The 20940-nt window shown below is 28.4% G+C and overlaps 2 protein-coding genes across 4 annotated transcripts; both read left to right on the top strand.

The window, feature by feature from the left end:
• The first annotated feature begins 2115 nt into the window (after window positions 1-2115).
• On the top strand, window positions 2116-10652 carry LOC107168301 (inactive pancreatic lipase-related protein 1-like). Of its 3 annotated transcripts, XM_089226480.1 has the most exons (8): window positions 2123-2349; window positions 5098-5193; window positions 5812-5929; window positions 6018-6169; window positions 8628-8876; window positions 9055-9246; window positions 9920-10082; window positions 10163-10652. In XM_089226480.1, exons 1-8 carry the CDS (start codon window positions 2286-2288, stop codon window positions 10203-10205), a joined length of 1077 nt encoding a protein of 358 aa, XP_089082606.1. In that variant the 5' UTR covers window positions 2123-2285; the 3' UTR covers window positions 10206-10652. The 3 variants fall into 3 exon arrangements, with proteins under 3 accessions (XP_089082608.1, XP_089082606.1, XP_089082607.1); XM_089226482.1 differs by lacking the exon at window positions 10163-10652 and having other exon boundaries at window positions 2116-2349; window positions 9055-9253; window positions 9920-10083; XM_089226481.1 differs by lacking the exon at window positions 5098-5193 and having other exon boundaries at window positions 2133-2349.
• Window positions 10653-13401: 2749 nt separating this feature from the next.
• LOC107168300 (pancreatic lipase-related protein 2-like) lies at window positions 13402-18183 on the top strand. The gene is made up of 7 exons (XM_089226483.1): window positions 13402-13578; window positions 14886-15009; window positions 16058-16209; window positions 16537-16785; window positions 16900-17088; window positions 17798-17960; window positions 18044-18183. Exons 1-7 carry the CDS (start codon window positions 13497-13499, stop codon window positions 18084-18086), a joined length of 1002 nt encoding a protein of 333 aa, XP_089082609.1. The 5' UTR covers window positions 13402-13496; the 3' UTR covers window positions 18087-18183.
• The last annotated feature ends 2757 nt before the right edge of the window (window positions 18184-20940 follow it).

The following is a 20940-nucleotide window of genomic DNA, read 5'->3' as shown; positions in this document are numbered from 1 at the left end:
ATGTATTTTATGCAAGTTCATAATGAATAATCTACATTTTTAAAAACAAAAATTTTAGAAGAAAGCTCTCGAAAAATAAATTATATTTTACCAACGATAATAAAAATTTCTCACATACATAATAAAAAAATAGTTTTGCCCATTCTTTGCTTTCGGTGCAAGGGCCATATATAAATATACTCATTATTCATAAGTCATAACTTATTTATTCATAACCTATAACATAATTTAACAGGTTGATTAAAGAAATTAACATTTTCCCTAAGTATCATTTAAGCAGGAAAAAGGTTAACAAATTCAATTGAGTGTTTCAAAAATTTCTCCCCATAAAACACCGTCGAAATATTATATAATACCAACTTATTTGTCTTTTTTCACACCATCGTTTAAATTGTCTACATCATAGCTGTGATTTTGAAACTAATAAATTATACGATAAGTTATATGTTGGAAACTTACTAATTTCCGATTTGCACTAAACTACCAAATCAAATTTCATTCACATCATATACTTAGCAGGTAAGTTATATCTGGGTCGCAAATTTTTATATTTCACACAAAAATTACTACATGATATTAGGCGCAAACACTCCGGAGATATAAGAATATAACAATAATATCGACGGAGTGATAATAAGATCACGAAAGATTGTGATATAGAATTTTTATTTTAAACTTCTAAAAACGTGATGTGTAGGTATTATATGCGTGTGTTGCAGTGTTATCACAAAAAATAGTGTATTATCGACGCTGCTATATAGTTCTGTTGCTGGAATTTCAATAGCTTTCGAAATTTTGTATATGCCATATACTGTATAAGTATCTATTACCGTTATATAGGTACAGGGTGTATATCTTATGTTGTTTTACGCGTAGTTTTTAAACGATTATGAACAGATAATATGGAATTTAGATTAAAATTAAAATTGCCAGTTAAAAAATAAAGCACCACGTCTATTTAATATTTTGAAATTCATGACAATAATCATAAAACAGAACCAGATGTTCACCATTCACCAATGACCACTTTCAATAAATAAATCCATTATTAAAAGTTATAACGTCTGTCTTTAGATTTTATGCCAATGGATGATAGAAATTATGAAGTCGGTATACCTATTTAGCCATAATGGTAGTTAATAGTTGTAGTTAAATATTTTTATTTATAGGTGTACATTCACTTTTGTTTATTGCATAAACTATAGAAATATTATTTCATCTATATATATATATATATATAAGATGACTTTTTAAAAGTTGCTATTTACTAGTATTAATTTTTTTGAAAAATATTTAAGATTTTGGAAATACTTTTTATAGAACTTGAAGTAATTAATATATATATTTACATTTTTTTATTGGTATTATTTTTAAGTATTTACATTTTTGAATGAAAGCATACTTTATATAATTCTACATTTATGATCTCATATTTCATCATTTCATAGCAACATCCGAAGAGGAATATTTTTTTGAGCATTATGTAAACATATAAAAATAAAATTTCGTTGGAGTAAGGGATTAATTGGTTAAGTAGGTACTAGTTATAAGTAGGTAGATACTTATTTTAAGTTTATTTCAGTGGACTAGAATAGCGCAGGTTAGGTTAGGAACTCTACAAAAGGTTGGTCCATTAACTTAGAGATCTTTTGGTTATATATCATCGACTGACGCGTGAGTTCAAATTTTCTTTTGGAAATCTTTTATGAATATTATATTCGTACCAAACCAATAAACGCAACGTCATTTACGATGCATGTATGTAAAATGATAATAGTTAACACCACTATACCTTTTAGCTACTTTATTTTTCCACCGTAGTTGTAGAGTAAAACTAATGCACAATGCTTATCTTAATAAAACGTACATTATTATAAAATAATTGTGGTGAAAAGAATTTGAAATTAATTATTTTATACATTATACGCAATACGCATTAGCAATTATCAACTATTTAATAAGATAAATTTTAATATATTTCTTGGTTTGATCAAATAACGTTATCTAAATATTATCTATTGTGCAAGAATCCAATAAAAATATATTAAAAATATTTAGGTGCGTATAATTGGTTTAGTACATAAATTTATAATATTGACATAAACACAAGTGCGTTTTAAAAAACTTTTTGATTGAAATTCATGACGCATAATATTGAGTTGTATTTATGACAGTTGTAGCTATATTCGATTATCGTCGACTTCAATTAAATCGCTATTCAGACATCGCGAAAACGCACCTGTGTCTAATTTTACTGATAGTAGAAAATAAATTATCCAGTTAAAATGAAAATACTGTTTAGCATATTGACTGTTTTTATTTTTACCTATGATTTGACATCAAGAAGCGGTAAGTTGTTTTATTATAATATTATACGATAATATAAATCGTAAAATTCGGTCGATATTATTACTTTATGTAATTAAAAAATTAATATTTTTACCATTTAATATCTTAAGAACCATTTATAGTCATTAAAATAAATTGAATATGCAAACACATTACGTGTAAGTAGTATTGTTAAGATTTATTTAATTTTTACTTGGATTTGATATATTCTGCAACTGTGTAAACAGTGACAGCACATTATATATTAGTAGTCGATCCATAAGAAAAAAATATTATCTCGACATGCTCTTCAATCAAACTTAAAATTTATTTAATAACAACTCATACATTAAAAATTTCTATTAATTTTAAATTATTAACATTGTCCAATGAAAATTAAATGAAAATCAAAACTTTAAATTGATTTGTATAATTTTAAATAATAAAAATTTAGTTAGACACAAGAATTTTATAATAATACAATGTTATGATTTAAAATAAACCGTCACATAATTATCTATGCAGGTAATTAACATCTTTATTTTTTAACCTGAGTTAATGACAGATTTAAATGATATTATCATAATAATAATCGAGTTCCATTTATACTTTAGTATTACAATATAAACTATTTCAAGAAGAATAACTACCGTGGAATAAAATTTCAATCTTATCAATAAATTATAATAATTATACATTGTACTAATTTTGTTAAAATAAAAATAATAAAGTATATAATGTATATTATATCATGTTTTCTTACTAAATTGTAGGCAATTCCAAAAAAAGAATGCATTTTGTGTACGTTTGTGAATCATTAAATTAGACTATTAGAAGAAATAAAATATCATAGCATTTGAATTGGATAATTTAAATTTTACATTTAGGTTTTAATGTCGCTTCCACTCGTAATCTTTCTAAAACATTGGAGAATGTAAATAATCGATATATGAAGAACCCATGTAATTAGTTATTCATCATCATCAGCTTCTAAAGGCTAATCCTTGTTATTGTAGTCAATCATGTGTGTTAGATGCCATCCTTCATTCTTGAGATTTTGGTAAGAGGTACACCCGTTCGTCTGAGGATTTCTTCAAAGATGGAATAACGTGACTTTCCTTTGGATCTTTTTCTTTCTATTTTTCCTTTCATAATGATAGTAATGAACTTATTATTTCTAAGTAGATATCCCAATTAGCATCCACATTTCCATAGCCTCTAGTGTATCTTTTTCATACTTTTCTATTGTCCAAGATTCACAACCATATAGTAATATACACTAAATGTATGCTTTTACGAATTTCTTTCTTGAAAATATACTTAGATGTTTATTAGTAAGAAGTGTCCTTTTTTCTCAAATGCGTGATGTGCTAATGAGCTAATGTAATCAGTCTTTTTATTTCCTTCGTAAATTTTTCGTCATTAGTTATCAAGCTACCTAAGTAGTAGAAATAGCTTACTTGTTGTAATTGTTCATTGTTAAGCTTTAAGTTAGTATTTGTTATAACTTTATTTATAACCATACATTTTGTTTTTTTGGAGTTAATTTTTAGTTTGAACTTAACTAGAGACGAGTCAAGTATATGAAGCAACAAACTCATTTCTTCCTCGCTGTCGCATATAGGAGAGCTATATCATCTGCAAAGCGGATGGAGTGAAATTGTTTATTTATCGATATTTCTCTAGTGTGGTCTTTCATTCCATCTATTGCATGTTCAATAAACGAATTAAACATGTATGGAGACAAAAGGCATTCTTGACTTACTCCTTGACGAATTATCGCTTCTCTCTTGCTTCTATTTACATCTATTTCAGTAGTTCGACCTTTATACAAGTTCAATATTAAGCGCCTGTCTTTCCAATAAACTCCAGCTTCCCTTAGTGTTTTAAATAGGAGTTTCTAGTCTAATTTGTCGAAAGCTTTTTCCAGGTCTCAAATGCTATAAACGTTGCTTTGTTCACGTCAATTATCCTTTCCAGAAGCTGTTTCTGAGCTATGATAGCTTCTCGTGTTTCTTTACCCTTCCTACAACCAAAATTGTCATTGTCGAGTCTTTCTTTCACTTTATGCTTCAATCTGTTCTTTATAATGTCCAGAATTATCTTTGAAGAGGGAGACAAGATAGCACTGGTTCAGTAGTTTGAGCAATCGGTAGCATATTCTGTTTTGGGTAGAGTAATAGTTTTACATTTTATGAAGTCTTCTGGAATTAAGCCTTCCTTATTGCATTTCTTGATAATTTCAAATAAGTCTTTTTCTGTTTTTCGTATAGGATTTTCTGTATTTCTGAAGGTAATCCACTTGATTTTTTATCGCTTAAATCTCTAAATGTTTAATTAAATTCTTCATTTTTAATTTATGTACCTTGTATAGCTGGATTCAAGTTTTGTTCATTCTCGATATATTCTTCTTGCATATTGTTAATGTCTACTCCTGTCTATTTTACATTGTTCTGTGCCACAACATTAGTGATTGACGAATGACGATATTAAATAGCGATTAGCAATTACGTAACTAGTATTGCACATTTGCACTCGCACAGTCGCACATCTTAATATTATTCGACTTGCTACGTGCGATGTGCTCACTGCTAAAATGCTCAATACCTACATTATTATTTATTATAGATTATAATATAGTAGTAAGTAGGTAAGTTGTAACATAACTGTTGTGTCATGTCCCGTAAATGAAAGGGTGGAGCTGAAAAAGCCCGTGAAAAGAAAAGATTGTTGCTTTTGAATGCGAGCCAAAAATGTTTTAATTTAAAGGACATGTTTTCAAAAAATTCAAAACTTTCAAACACGCCCAAGTACCTACATCGAAATATGATACCAATGCTGTTGGGCAATCCAATGATAGAATCGGTAAATTTTATTTGACTTATTACCTATATAGGTGAATCATAATTATAAGTATTTAACTCTATCATAGTATCATTAAATATTTATATTTATTTATATTTTATGGTTTATAAATTATAATTATTATAGCTATAGGCTTGTGGAAAAGTACACCTATTTATCCAAATAAACAAATAATAAATAATCAATGCAACTTTAATTTTGATACCCAATAACAAAAATGTAAAACTATGGGCTGGGTTTAATGGTGAATATGAAGAATGGGCCGAATTAATCTTTTGCTGCCCCTGAAACCGAAGTCTGCGCACGCCTATGATCCTTTCTATTCTTAAAATTAAATATAAATTATAAACATGAGATATGGGAGAAATATTGTTAGAGTGTTTACTTAACAAAACTGAATAATTTTTGCTATGCTTTTTTCCAATTTTTCAAATTTTTATATTTGAAATAAAATTAATTATATTTATGAAGATAAAAAGATAAAATCAAAAATGGATTTGATTTGAAACAAATTCACCTACGTTTCATTTCTTTTTAATAGTATGATTGAATATTAAAATATTGTATTTCATACTAAACGTATTTTATGAATGAATATTAACCTTGACATTTTTTCAGAATCAATCTACGTTTCTAACGATGGATTATACGACGACATAGAATATAAAAACGACTTTGACACGGATAACAAGAAATACGAAACAGAAAAACATGTATTTTACTGGCTTTACACGAGGTTTAATTGTTAAATAGTATATAATAATAAAAACTTTTTTTTTGATGTTTAAATAAAATTGATTGTATGTTTTTTCTCCAAATTTTAGAAGCAATACCAATGGTCAACTTTTAAACAGAAGTGAGCCACACATGACTGAGTCGACGACGTACGATCCAAAAAATCCGATTAAAGTGTTAGTACATGGTTGGCTTGGTACTACTCAAGAAAAATCAGGCATTTGTTCATATAATGTAAAATGTAAGTTCGTACATTTTCTTATTTAATAATGATTAGGAAAATATAATTTTTGACTTTTTTCTAACGCTTATTAATGTGTATTGTTTATACCTAATCTACCTATTATTGTAAGGTCTAGGAATTTTCTAAGATTTTGAATTTTTGCTATGATATGTAAGAGATATTGCCTTTCATTAAGTACATAACTTGATTCTGATACCAACAAATTCATATATGATATTTTTGTTCCTAATTTTTTACCGTTTATATCAATTTTGATAGTCAATTTTATTTAAACCTTAATTATGTTGAGTTGGGCTCCTGGGCATTATGATATACTTGGCTGATTTACTAATTCCGTTATTGTATACTCAGCGATGTTTTAAAATAACACGAATGTCTGGTGTAACAATATAATATATTTATATACCTCCTTAATTGTTCAAAACTTAAAGTATTTAGTACTATCACTAGATTCTAAATTCTACTAAGGACTCCCATCTTCAACACCTCACCAAATTTACCTCTCTTTCGGGCACTTTTCTTAGATCAATTTCCAATACGTGTTGGGGATCTCACTCCTCTACGCTCTTTATTATTTACAAAGCAGTAATGAGGTCCAAACTAGACTACTGATGCTTTTTATCAGGCTCTGCTTCCTATTCACATAAAACATTTATAATCTCCAAAGCTCTTGCTTAAGTCAACTATTGGTGCCCTAAATTTCCCCAATTTTACCTCAATTTATACCGTTGGGCGTTGGCTCCCATTCGCCTTTTTCGGCCAGTTACGATTTACACATCTCCATGTCCAATAATTTACCACCTTCTGTCTCTTCACTCACTACGGAATGCTTCGCAATATTAGAAGCCCTTTCAACCATTTCTACCCTAACTCCTAGTAGCTCATTGTTTCCGATTCCTTATTAAGTCTTCTCAGCCTCTCCTCCGATTTTTTCAATTCCCGCCCTTATCCTATTTCTATCAGGATCTGGCAACTCCTATATGAACTTACACTTTTAGATTTTATAGTTGAATACCTTTAGTGCGCGGTCACTCTGGCATAAAAGGTAATGAATCATCGGACTCCATTGCAAAATCTATCTCCTTACACTGCAGCCCTTCTCCAACCCTGGACCGATTTTTGTCCCTTATTAAAATCCCATACTTATAATTTATAGCTCTACTAATGGGAACTAGCCCCCAATTATGTATCTTGGTACAAAAATATTTCACCATCTATACTCTCTCAACCTTGGTTTCACAACCTCAGATTAAATCTTAACATAATTACTTCTTTTTCACGCCTAAGGTTTGGTCACACTCTACTACCTTCACACTCTTATAAACTTTCTCTCAATGACTACTCTCCTTTATGCATGTCACATATCCACGACCCCGCCATCTGCGATATTTCTCATATACTTTTTCACTGTCCCTCTCTGGCTCCCCAAATCAATATCCTTTTCACCCTAACTCGCTCTTTTAATGTCCTTTTCGACACCCAATCTATTCTCTCCTCATCAATTGTTGCAACTATTCCTCACTTATATACTTCTTGAACCATGCTGGTTTAAAAATTTAGTTTATTTGTAATATGTTTTCTATCGTTAATTTTATATTATTTTATGTAGCATTATTGTAATCATATAATTATCGAAACTAATTGACAATTGTTAACAAATTTTCCTTTAAATGAAAAAATAAAATATACATAAACTGCCTTTATATTTTATCAAACAACAATTTGAAATATAAATTTACTATTACCATGCTACTATGTAGATATTACTACTAATAATAAAAACACACACATAATGGTAAAATCAATACATTACTCGCTCCGCTAAGAATCTAAAATGAAATATGAATGTAAAACGAAAACATTTTTGAAGGAGGCATCCATTTAGAAATGTTCATAATAAACCAAGTAAATATACAGAAATTACCTAAATTTTTTATTACTAAAGTAACGCAAATACCTATTGTGTAAGAATCTAATATTGGCCATGCATGAGATCCTATTTGTTTTGTTATTTTGCTCTATAGTCAGTCACCCTAGAAATATTTTATTTAGGTATGTGCCTGGTGCTTATTTGTGCGTATATTTTTGATGGACCTGCATAATATTATGTTGATATTTTATTCTTTAAAAAAGCATAGAGAACAATAGTTGAAATATATCAAATATTGACTAATCTGGTTGGTACACTCGGACACTAAATTTTGTAATGTGATAGTAAATTAAATTAAATGTTAACTAAACAATATAAGATCAATAATGACGCAACAAAAATATAATTTTGTTTGTTATATTTTAATTAGTGAAAATAAACATAAATTAATTTAATAAAAATGTATGGAGCATTTTAGCTGTTTACAGATGCACATTTTTTAAAATGTTTATTTTTGTGCTTAAAATCATAGCGCCAGACTATAATATTATTGTTAGTTATACTTTTCTCCAAATTATTTTACAGCATATCTTAAAGTGGGAGAATACAATCTGATCTGCGTTGATTGGAAACAATATTCGACTGATATATCATACGCAGTAGCGAAGATGAGATCCAAATACATTGCACTGGATATCGTCAAGGTGTTGTTGAAGATTACGCATAATATGACGGAGGGCTGCTATGACAGTTTGCACGTGATAGGACACAGTATGGGAGCACACATTTCCGGACATGTTGGAAAAAATTTGCCCAACCTTTATCGGATAACAGGTAACTTACAACATGATGCACGCTGTGTGTTTAAAATATCTGTGTTTGTAAAAAATTAATATCACTCCAAATCGATTGGTCAATGAATATTTCATATACTTACTTTTTCCGGTCTATCCCGAACCACGACGACAGAAGCAAGGATGTATTTTATGTTTTTATTATCAATTTATTTCAGGGTTAGATCCCGCAAAACCGATGTACGAGAATAGTGGACCAGATGACAGACTAGATATGACTGACGCGATATATGTTGATGTAATGCATACTAATGCTGGTCAAAATGGGCTTAACAAATCTATTGGTCATATGGATTTTTACCCAAATGGAGGATCAAAGCAGCCGAACTGCAGTGAAAGTTCAGATAAACGTGATTAGTTAGAATATATCAGTTAATAATTATAAAAAAAACTCCATAATTTAATATGAACACTATTGAAAGCCGATAGGTTAAGCTTTTTTCAGTCATAGATTTTCTTTCTCTAGAAATTGAAAAATGCCCATACTGCAGATTGATCGTTACATTTTTATACTAAAATAGTTTTATATTATAGTGTACAAATGTTATTCAATAGTTTCCTCTCATCATTGGATTTCAATCAATGTTTTTTTTTTAAATTTGTGTCTTGATGCTCAACGTTACAAACAGTAAAAGGTTCACGGTCCAAGATCAATGACTCGTGATTATGTTTTTTTAATACACACTTAGTCCTATCACCATCATATTCTGTCACGTTGTACGCATTAAGTTCACCCAATCAGTACGTAGGTATAATAAGTTGTCTATCTAATTTATAAAAAGTGTGGATTATTTAATAATAGGATACATTTTTATCGTAATATTTTTCTCTATTAACTCTCGAAAAATCGCAAGTAACTCTGAATTTAAGCTTATATATAATAATATATTTGAGGTTCAATAATTTAATTTATCTCAAAATAAATAAAACTTTTTTAAAGCGGGTGTCCTCTTGACGCTATAGCAGTGGTGGCGAATTGTCACGTATGTTATTATAGTTGAGTGATATATTCTGTTTTTATAGATGGTTCGTGTAGTCACGTTATATCCTACCATTACTACGCACACTCGATATGGTCCAGAGAGGATTATATTGCATATAGGTGTCCCAGTTGGGACGACTTTAAAGCGTATCGGTGTGACAATGCCAGCAAAAATCTGATGGGCGAATGGGTATACGTGAACGGGTTCGTGATCTATCCATACAAATTTTCCACGCTGTTGCTTAAATATGTAGTAAATGTATTATACAATCGTTTCGTTTCAGGAAAAACGGCGATTATTATTTGAATGCTAGTACTCAAGATTAGTGGACACAATACACAAGGCGACGTACAACTCTGTTTCTGATATTTGGAAATTTTTTTATATTATAATTAATTATAAAAAGTATTTGATTTGTATATTAATGTTCGGTAGATGTAATATGATAAATATTTATATTATACATAATGTATATATATATATCGAACATTTTAGTTTAACTTACAATGTTATAGGTAAATTAGTTTTAATTTTTGATCGACTCGCTGCTGTCGAACACCATTACTCTATAGTCTATAATATATACTCTAAATTATTATCATGCTTATACTATGTACAACAAATGAATCAATGAATCATGATTTAGAATGTTAATATAATATTTACGAGTCGTTATCGAGACTCGTAATAACGTTGACTCAATACTAAATGGGTCTAAGATATAAATTCATATTATGTAATATATAATTTTTTGTTATGTAAAATACTTAAAACTTGGTATTTAAAAACGGACAACCTTATTCATAACTGAAAAAGAACATCTAAGATAAAAGAAAATCTTAAGTATTCTTAAATGTTTATAAAATTAATGATTTTTCTACGCATTTAAAATTATTCATTTGATTATTTAAGACATCTCATAAATCACGTGTATAATTGACGAAATTATTTATGTCATCGAATTTCGATTAAAAATAAATAGTTGAGGTTGGAGTGACACAAAATTCGTAATTTTTAATTACTTGCTCAAAAGATTCATCATCGATTTTGGCAAAACTGTGTATGGTGTGTAGCAAGTACGCAATAATTTTTGCATTTTTTGCTGGTTTTTTCTTCCTCTTGTTATAGTCAACTCAAAAAAGGCGGGCAAGTGACAAGTGAGTTGTGCTTCGCTATACGGGCATCGTCCATTACCACATAAATGTGAAAAATCCACATAGAACAAGACCGCACACAAAGTTAGTCGTATATTTTTTCCATAATAAAAAAGACTTAACTCTGAGTTTGGAAATTCGTAGAAATATTTTAAAATTGATGGCCTTTCTTTAAGTAAGACAAAATAATTAATTGGTATAGAAACTAAATAAATTAAAAAATATATACAAGTGGATTTCACTCTATTGCTCAATAGTATTGTTGAATATGTCATCGTAATGGATATATCAAATTTAAATTTTATGATGAATCAAATTGTATACGAAAATTGATTCTGAGCGGAGACATTTAGTCAGCCTCGCATACTTGACTAAATAATAAAATTTAATAAAATCAAGAAAAACCGTTAAATTTCCATGACTATAAATAGCTCAAAAGGCGATTAAAAGAAATATTTTGAATGTAATATATATTAGTTGAATAACCCTGGTTCACCCATCTGCAATTTTTTTTTCTACCTACCTATGATTTTGTTCCGAAAAATCTGACTAAGAAATAATGTTTTTCGTGTGTACAATTTTAGTCAGGCAATCAGTCAGTTAGGACAAGTTCTTTTATAATATATACATTTTATCATAGAAAATGTTCATAGTAATATTTGCTGAAAATTTAAAGTAACAATCTACAATTATAAAAACACACATCATTGTAAAATCAACACATTTATCGTTCAGCACCGGAAACTCGAAATATAAAATGTCTTTTTGATTATTTTTATTCTTCAGTTGTTTATTAGTACCTATATCATTTAGATGTTCAAACAGTGATATTACACTATATTATGTAAGAATCTATTTAACAATTTTTAGCTCTGTTTTCAGTAGAATAATACCCAGTAAATAATTCAAACGATCATAATAACTAGTAATTAACGACATACTCAACACCGGTAAAAAAACAGTGATAATAGCCTCAATTACATCACATCTGCATATGAAGATCTGTTTGGGTTAAATACAGATATTTATTGACGGATTTAGAGGGGGTAAAGGGGTCAAATAAATAGATTAAGTGTTATTTCGAGCAAATTTTTTTTTAAATGGCCTCCAATTGGTAGTTTTATCTCGGTCTTCTGATACTTCAACCCAGTACCTACTGCGGATATTATTTATGAAAATAACAATAACTAATGTGACTAATAACACATAATTATGTATTATTAATTATCATTCAATTGTGCCATTAGATATTGACGAATTGTCGTATTGCTATTATGTACGTCACCACTCTAAAGATAAACATCTTTCAGTTTTCAACACACGTTAATGCGTCAAATCTGTAGCTTATTATTTCTTAGAAATTAGTTCTAAATTTAGTTGGTACATTGAAGAGGTTAAAATTTAAAATTACCAGATATTTTCAAAAGCCACCTGAAAAACAAAAAAACCATTAAGGGAAAAACGGACAATTTTATGCGAAATTGGTTTTTTTTATTCTTTAAATTTCAATAACATTTTTATTCGTTGGGTTAAAAAGCTTGAAAATTGAATACAAGGTTCCCCATATGCGTAAATAATAACAGTTGGAAAATATTAAAAACACATAGGTACTTTTTTTTATAACCATTTAAAGTTTATATGTTGATAAAATTTATTAAATTGAAAATATACAAATAATTTAATTGTTAAAAATGTTTAAAACATTTAACTTTTAGTTACTACTACCTTAGTAGTTAATTCTGCGACAGGAAAAATCTAAATACTATAGACGCACAGTTTTTTTTAGTTAATTTAAGTTCAAATTTGGACGAAATAACATATTAAATATTAATATTGTCATTAATGAATTATGTTAAAACTTTATGGTATAGGTATATTGTAATATTATATATTATATAATATGAATGAAAGAGTAAGTCGTGTATGTAATGATTAATTTGGAATTTATATTATAGGTATCTAAATTTTTATTTTTTTTGAAATAATTTTAAAATTAATATTGTATAAAATATCCTAGACTGACAAACCGTCTCCCCTCAGAATAGTTTATCGTTTACAATGCCATTGAATTTAAATTTCATATCATCCATTACAGTACCTAACCCATTTATTGTAACCTACAGTACGGCAGAGTGACATCCACTTACTCGCCTTTTTAAAAATGAAGCCAATTAAAATTAAACATATAACTGTTATAGTTTATTAAAATAGAATACAATATTTTTATTTGATCAAACTGTGTTATCTTTATTGTATAATTTATTGGGATTGGATGAAATGGCTTTTAAATAAACTAGTGAGTGATATATTTACATAATGATAAGTACCTATTTGTGTTAATAAAAGTATAAAATCATCATTCGATAGAAATCAGTGTCTTATGTTAGTGGTTTCTGTGAAAGTTACATTCTGTAGTTGACAATATTATTTATATTTGTGATTTTGAAAGTTAAGTGAATAGAAATGTTTAATTTTTTGAAATGTTTTTCTATAAACACTTTTTTGGTTGTTTTTGTTTGTGCACGCGATATTCCATTGAAAAGCGGTAGGTGTTTCTTATTAATTTTATAATGTCTACGTTTTTATGATACGAATTACAAAAAGCAATGAGTTAATTTATATAAATTAATTCTCCTTTACAATAATTTTATCGCTTATTATGATGATGTATAATTTAATACGTAGGTTAGTACCTACCTATAATTTATAATACAATTACGAATTATCAAGTGGCTCGTTGAATACACACATAGATAAGGAAAATCATTTTTATCTAATAACCAATAACATAAAGATATTGATTAAAAAAAACACACAAATATACATAATATGTATACTAGAGGCCAAATACTGGGGGTGCTAAAATTATGTAGATGAAACAGACCCGTGGGGGCTACACCCCCCCCCCCCCCCCCCACCACAAGTACCCATACTTCAATTTTATAATTACTATAGCCAATCTTAAATGCATTATAAAATGCATTTTTAGAAGTTACTTGCATGAGGCACAATCTATCTCAAAGGTTAGGTAATAGGTAATATTATGTTTACATAATATACAATATTATATATAATATATACTAAACTATTTTATACTAATACTATTTTTCTTTTATGTTAATTTTATTAACAATATCTCTTTCAATATTTAATGAACCTTACGTAAAACAAAAAAAAACTTTTTATATAATTTTTCCATTTTTGGTGTTTTTGATCTGGGGGTGATTCGGCACCTCCAAGCACCCTCCTAATTGCGCCTATGGATGGTACTGTAAGGTTTTATGTTGAGTATGTTTTTGGTACACGTGTGTGTGTTTTTGGCAGAATTTCTATTGGGCAACCGTAGGTTTCTGTCAAGCCCGAGTGGGGGGCAACGGCCTCTCTCTCCAGACAGCGTGAACTTCTCGGAAAGCGATGCCGCCCATGATTGGGATTTGAATAGGCGACGATACGCGTCACAACCGACGCCTAAATCCGCCCGACCACACACCCCATATATATGGTTTTGTATGGCTACAAAAGGTGCTAGTACAACAAACCACTTAAAAATGTACAAACAACGTTCGCACTGAGAATAAAAAAAAAAAATGTAACACATAATATTCTTTTTGTTCCTACATATTATGAAACCAAAAGGGATTTTGATTTGATCTAAATTCATATCCATTGTTATAGTTGTATGAATTATGCAAAATAGATATAAAGTTAAATTATTATAAATTAAAGTATGAATTTTTCAGTAGTTCGGTGCATTCCCTGCAATCTTAAATTTTTAGTGAATCAAATATAACCACAATAAAAATATAATAATATGATTGTGGAATTAATATCAATCTTGAAATTTGTCTACAGACTCGGTCGCCGATTTTAACGGAATTTATGATGGACAAAAAAACATTGGTGATATCGACTTTCATTCTGAAAATGATGGAAATTATCATACATCGAAACATGTTTTTTACTGGCTTTATACGAGGTTGAATTATTTAAAAACTTAATAGTGTTTTTTAGATAAATGTGTTTTTTTTTTGTCTTAAGTTGTTGGAATAATGCTTCGATTTTAAACTTCACTAGCTTTTCGGATTGGAAAGTGAATCTAGTTGGTGCATTGGGGAATTCAAATTTTGAATTTCTCAGTATTTTACAAAAGCACTTGAAAAAACAAAAAAACAAATTTAGGAAAAATGAGATTTTTGAACAAAATCAATTTTTGAAAAAATCGAATTTTGATACTGGTATAACTCTAAAACAAATTACTATAGACATATGAAATTCAATACATGGCTCCTAATAAACGGTTACAATGAAAATTAAAAAATATAAAAAATGCATTGACATAATTTGTTTTTAATAAGCATATTAAGTTCAAATTTTGACAAAATTTATTTGATTGAAAATTTTAAAATTCTTTGGTTGTTAAAAATTTATAATATGTTTAATTTTTAAAGCTAAGGATTAAAAATTTAAAACATGGTTCCAAAAAAATCTAAAAACTTTACAAACATAGTTTTTTTATAGTTTTTTTAAGTTCGAATTTGGATTAAATAACATAGGTACTAAATAACCAAGAATAACAATTTGAGTTATTTTATTGAAATTTAAAAATATCATTCTTAGGTACTTAAAATTTCTAGAGTATACTTTATATTCTAATATTAATAGTGATAATGTCGTTAATGACTTAAAATACTTATATATGATACTTCATAATACATTGTACATACTTACTTTATGAATGACTGAGTAAGTCGGGTAACTAATGAATCTGATTGATTAATTTGGAATTTATTTTATAAACACTTTTTTTGAAATAATAGCAATGTAATTTGTATAGTATAAAACTGTAAAATGTTCTAGAAGGACAAACCGTCTCCGCTCAGTATCGTTTTTCGTATGTAATGATATAATATTATTGAATTCATATTTAATACCATCCATTACAGTAACCCATTTGTAAGCTAATGTAAAGCAGAACGACATCTAATTTTATCAAATTAAATTTATATTGAATTTTTTTTTTTTAGAGATAATACCGATGGTCAACTTTTAAATAGAAGTGAACCACATATGATTGAGTCTACAACGTACAATGCTTTAAATCCAACTAAAGTATTAGTGCATGGTTGGCTTGGTAACACTCAAGAAAAATCGGGCGTTTGTTCGTACAATGTAAAATGTAAGTTTGTTAATGGTACCTAATTAGAAAAATATAACTTTGACTTTTTTTCGAACGCTTACTATTGAATTTCGTTTATACATTTATATTTTTATAGGTTACCAAACCTATCGATTCTAAATGAAATCGTTAGATATTTCGATGACTCGAATAATATTTGGTTATTACTACCAGTTACAAAAATTATTTTTTGTTCATAAAATTTGATAAGGATTTTTTGATTACTATTTTGCATTTATTCGTCTATAATGGATAAGATTTTTTACGTATAGTGTAGTATGGATGACATTTTTTTTTAAATATTTGATTCAATGAAATATTTCACAGCGTATTTTAAGGTGGGTGAATACAATGTGATTTGTGTGGATTGGAAACAGTATTCGACTGATATATCCTACAAAGTTGCAACAGTACGAGCCAAACACATCGCTCACGATATAGCTAAAGTCTTGAAAAGGATAACGTATGACATGACAGAAGGAATTGATACTTTGCATTTGATCGGACACAGTATGGGAGCTCATATTGTTGGATTCGTAGGGAAAGAGTTGACCAATCAGATTCCCCGAATTACGGGTAAATACTTATACAACTGTATAAACGTTTTTAACAATGCATTTTTAAAATAATCATATTACATATTCCGTTATAAAATACATAAATGTTTGTATTTAAAAAAATATATTTCAGGATTAGATCCTGCGAAGCCAGAGTACGAAGACAAAGGCCCAGAAGACAGACTCTATATTACTGATGCGCATTTTGTAGACGTTATGCACACAAATACTGCCAAAAATGGCTTTGAGAAATCAATTGGACATATAGATTTTTTCCCAAACGGAGGGAAAACACAGCCAGGTTGCAAATCTTCAGACAAAGGTAATGTTTTCTAAAATAGACTTATGGTTCAATTAGATGACTTAAAATTAATTTAAATATTTTTAAAATTAAATTGTAAATCATAATATACGTATAATTTATATTTGAATTGACCATGTAAGTTAAATATTAAAGCATTTGTGCAGCTCCAAAGATATAATAGATGAGAAAAAGAACATTATTATAAGTTGTAACTGAATAATTAAAAGATTTATCTTTGTTTGCTGATATATTCAACTCAGATCTAAAATATATTTTAAAAGACCATTTCAATGCTAAAATAATTTTTCAACTGTTTATGATTGTTCACATTAATACAGTTGTTACTCGATAATTTGAAATTCAGGTGACCGAACTAAAAATTTGATTTATAGAAGTTTTCGATCTACCGATAGCACTCGAATAATTAGGGGGAAAGGAAATAAATCGAATTAATGAGAGGTGAATAAATGTATGTTGTTTTTCATTTGCTTCAACTGCCATGATCACTTTTCTTTGTCGGTGATCGACAAACATTTATATATAATACGGAAATCATGGCCATATTCTGAGTGACTACGTTTTATTCGATTTAAATTACTGTTTACCTATTGCAGAGGTTGATTTTAGTAAAACGGTACGGTTTAAGTTCAGATTAGGTAGGTAATATACAATTATACATTTTGTGTATACAACGGTTTTACAATTTTTTGGTTGTATTCGTTTTTAGTTACGGGTTCGTGTAGCCATGTCAAAGCTTATCATTACTACGCGCACTCCATATGGGCTAAGGAAGATTACGTGGCTCATAAATGTTCCAGTTGGGATGAATATAAAAATCACAAGTGTGACAATACCGACAGCACTTTTATGGGCGAGCACGTGGATGTAAGGTTTGTATAGTTTGTTGTCAAAAGTTTAAATCATAATTAATTTATTAAATTTGAAATTAAAATATTTCTTTTGATTACCTTAGGCAAACCAAAGATTACTATTTGGACGCTAACGTAGAGGACTAAGAAGAGGGACGTGTGATGTTTGGCTGTGCTGAAATGACAAATTAATTGATATATATGTATATACATTGGACTTAATAAAAATAGAAAATCACGTTGATTTGTATTCTATTTGATTTGTGTGCTTACTTTTTAAATACAATGGGCTATTATCATTTTTACTTATGGAATATTAGAATATGAATTTAATTCTATTTAATATTTTTATTTTTACATTTCAATTTATATTGTTATTTATACATTTTTTTGGGCAACGTACTATTTTTGTGTTATAACATCCTTGTACACTTAAAAAGATTCAATTACCCATGGGCTACGAATAATTATTTTAAAATACAATAAAATAACTAATTAGATATTTTATAAATTAATTGAATTTAAAAAATGTGAACAAGTATTTTGTTGTACAATAGTAGTTGGGTATGATGTCATTGTAGCGGATGTGTTAAATTTTAATTTGATGATGAAAAATGATTGTAAGCTGAGACTGTAAGTTAGCTTAGCATATACACGAATAAATAATAAAATTTAGTTAAAATTTGTAAATATCAAAATGTGAATGAAAAAAACGTTTTTAATATTATACATATACATTGAATAATCTAGATTTACACCGGGAAGTTTTATTTTAAAATCCAACCATGAAATATTGTTTTCCATTTTTACAATTTTGGAATATCTGTCCTCTTAGTATTTTTGTTTCATAATGTAGAGACCCACCAACATGAAAAAAAACTACTGAGCTTAAACTTCTAACTTCTGCGGTTCCTGCTTGATGATGATGAATCAGTCAGTGAATCAGGAGAAGTTCAATTGTATATATATAAATATATAGAATAATGAAAATAGTCATATCCAGATATGTGTTGTGAAGTTTTAAAGTATCTACAGTTATAAAAACACTTATCATTATTCATTATAGAATCAATATATTTATCGTTTTTCTCAGAATCGGAAACTCGAAGTAAAAAGTGTTTTTAAAATTTATTTTATTTTTAGTAGTTTAGCTCCTATATACATAAAAAAAACATTTTAACCATGAAATAATATCTACTCGAAATTTAGTATCTCTGGTTTTAGTTGAATACAGATGCTTGATAATACGATCTTAATAGCTAATAAATTATAAAATATTTAGTCATGAGCTGTATTCGACAAAAAGTTTACTTAATATAAGATAAATGGTTCTTGTAGTATCTGTTGTTTAATAATTCTGTTGACGCTAAAAAAGATCAATGAAAATGAGTACCTCCGTATTTTTGTTCAATAAAAATTAAAAAATGTGTGTGTCTACATGACGAACAAGATGTAAAAAAAAATTTTTTTTTTGCATAACCTTATAAGGGTTATAACACACAATGGTTAACACATTAATGATAGTAATAATAATATTTAATAATAACTAATAAGTGATAACGACATGTTACTTATCACCACCCTCCTTGAGCGACAATCTCAAACAAATAAAATATAAAGTACATGATAATACTTATGTATATTATGAGTACCAAATACAAATAGTGGAAAATTCTTATTTACAAATAAAATGATTATTTTAATATGCTCAGTAACTTGTGATAGTAACACCAAGTTGCTCAGTCTCAGAAGACAGTGGAAGTCGGATAAGTTTGGTAATGGGTCTTATTATGAAGAGTTTTGGGTCTTGACCGTCACGACACGTACAAAGTGATCATGTGCACTTGGGTGTACGGTAGTGACTCGTGCTAAGGGCCAGTTGGTTGGTGGTGTATTTTCATTTTTTTATTAGAATAAGATCCTCAACTTAATACCTCTTTAAAAAGAGGCTTTTTCCATTTCTGACGGTGTTGCAACGTTAGAAAGTAATCTGAAAACCACAACTTCCAGAAACGCTATTGTTGTTGTTGTAAAATATTCTATCTAGTCAGCCTATTCGGATGAGTGGTGAAGTAGTCTTTAGTTGTAGTGTAATTAGTTTCATTTTTTTTAAATTCAATTTTGATCAACTTAAAATTATGAAAAAAAAAAAGTTACAGTGTTCATCACCATTAAATTCATCACTTAAATACTAATGTCTTCAAAAAGGTCTAAGCTCAATAATGCGCATAGCAATGAGGCACGACGCAAACGTGTTATAAGACATAAAGAATAATTGAAGTAATTGTTGCAAGAAACGCAGATCAAAGAATCAGGGAAGCACAGAGTCGTGCAACAAGAATCAATTCTCAAGAATGTTCTATTCTTAATCCCGCGTTTTATTTGATCTGTCAAAAAGATTTTATCTTTATTATTGACATTATATGAATAATTATTACATATAAGTATATAACCTAATCTAGCTCAATAGTTTACTATACACTATGATCTCTAAAAAAAAATTATAAACTAAAAATAAAAAAAATAAAAATATTTTCTCACACATCATAACATTAATACACGGTTTACAAAAATGACAAAAAATAAACTAATACGCGGGAATCGCCGTGTCGGCACAGCTAGTAATAATATTTTCTTTTAAATAGTATCTATTCTTAACTATGATTTGAGAAGTTATCGCTTTTTCTTATTTTCTTTTCTCTTTATCTAATACTTTTAATTTGCATTTGACATAAATAGAATTAATTTTTTACTAATTTTAGTATTATTTTAAATGTCTTATTTTGAGATGTCTTGTTGTAGTTTTCAGGTATTTAATTTTAATACTATATATATCATTTAAATACTCGTATTTTATTCATGACATCATATTTGAAATAAAGTTTTTAATGTTTTAAAGAGTTGAGCTTGGATAAAAAATTGTGCATCACGGTCACTACTCATATTTGTGCATTAAGTACTATTCAATGTGTATACTTCTAACCAAGTACACGCATCATAC

The sequence above is a fragment of the Diuraphis noxia genome, unplaced genomic scaffold, assembly GCF_037042655.1.
Source record: "Diuraphis noxia isolate RWA-SAM2 unplaced genomic scaffold, SU_Dnox_SAM2 contig0004, whole genome shotgun sequence".
NCBI classification, from domain to species: Eukaryota; Metazoa; Arthropoda; class Insecta; order Hemiptera; family Aphididae; genus Diuraphis; species Diuraphis noxia.
The sequence above is the reverse complement of the archived record's forward strand: the minus strand, read 5'-3'. Positions and strand labels throughout refer to the sequence as shown.

Excerpts from the sequence above, each read along its gene's own strand:
- LOC107168301 (XM_089226480.1), top strand. The coding sequence starts at position 2,286 with ATGAAAATACTGTTTAGCATATTGACTGTTTTTATTTTTACCTATGAT. Across the intron at positions 6,170-8,627 it reads TTGTTCATATAATGTAAAAT|CATATCTTAAAGTGGGAGAA; the intron begins GTAAGTTCGTAC and ends ATTATTTTACAG. Across the intron at positions 9,247-9,919 it reads CAGTGAAAGTTCAGATAAAC|ATGGTTCGTGTAGTCACGTT; the intron begins GTGATTAGTTAG and ends CTGTTTTTATAG.
- LOC107168300 (XM_089226483.1), top strand. The coding sequence starts at position 13,497 with ATGTTTAATTTTTTGAAATGTTTTTCTATAAACACTTTTTTGGTTGTT. Across the intron at positions 16,786-16,899 it reads TCAGATTCCCCGAATTACGG|GATTAGATCCTGCGAAGCCA; the intron begins GTAAATACTTAT and ends AATATATTTCAG. Across the intron at positions 17,089-17,797 it reads TTGCAAATCTTCAGACAAAG|TTACGGGTTCGTGTAGCCAT; the intron begins GTAATGTTTTCT and ends ATTCGTTTTTAG.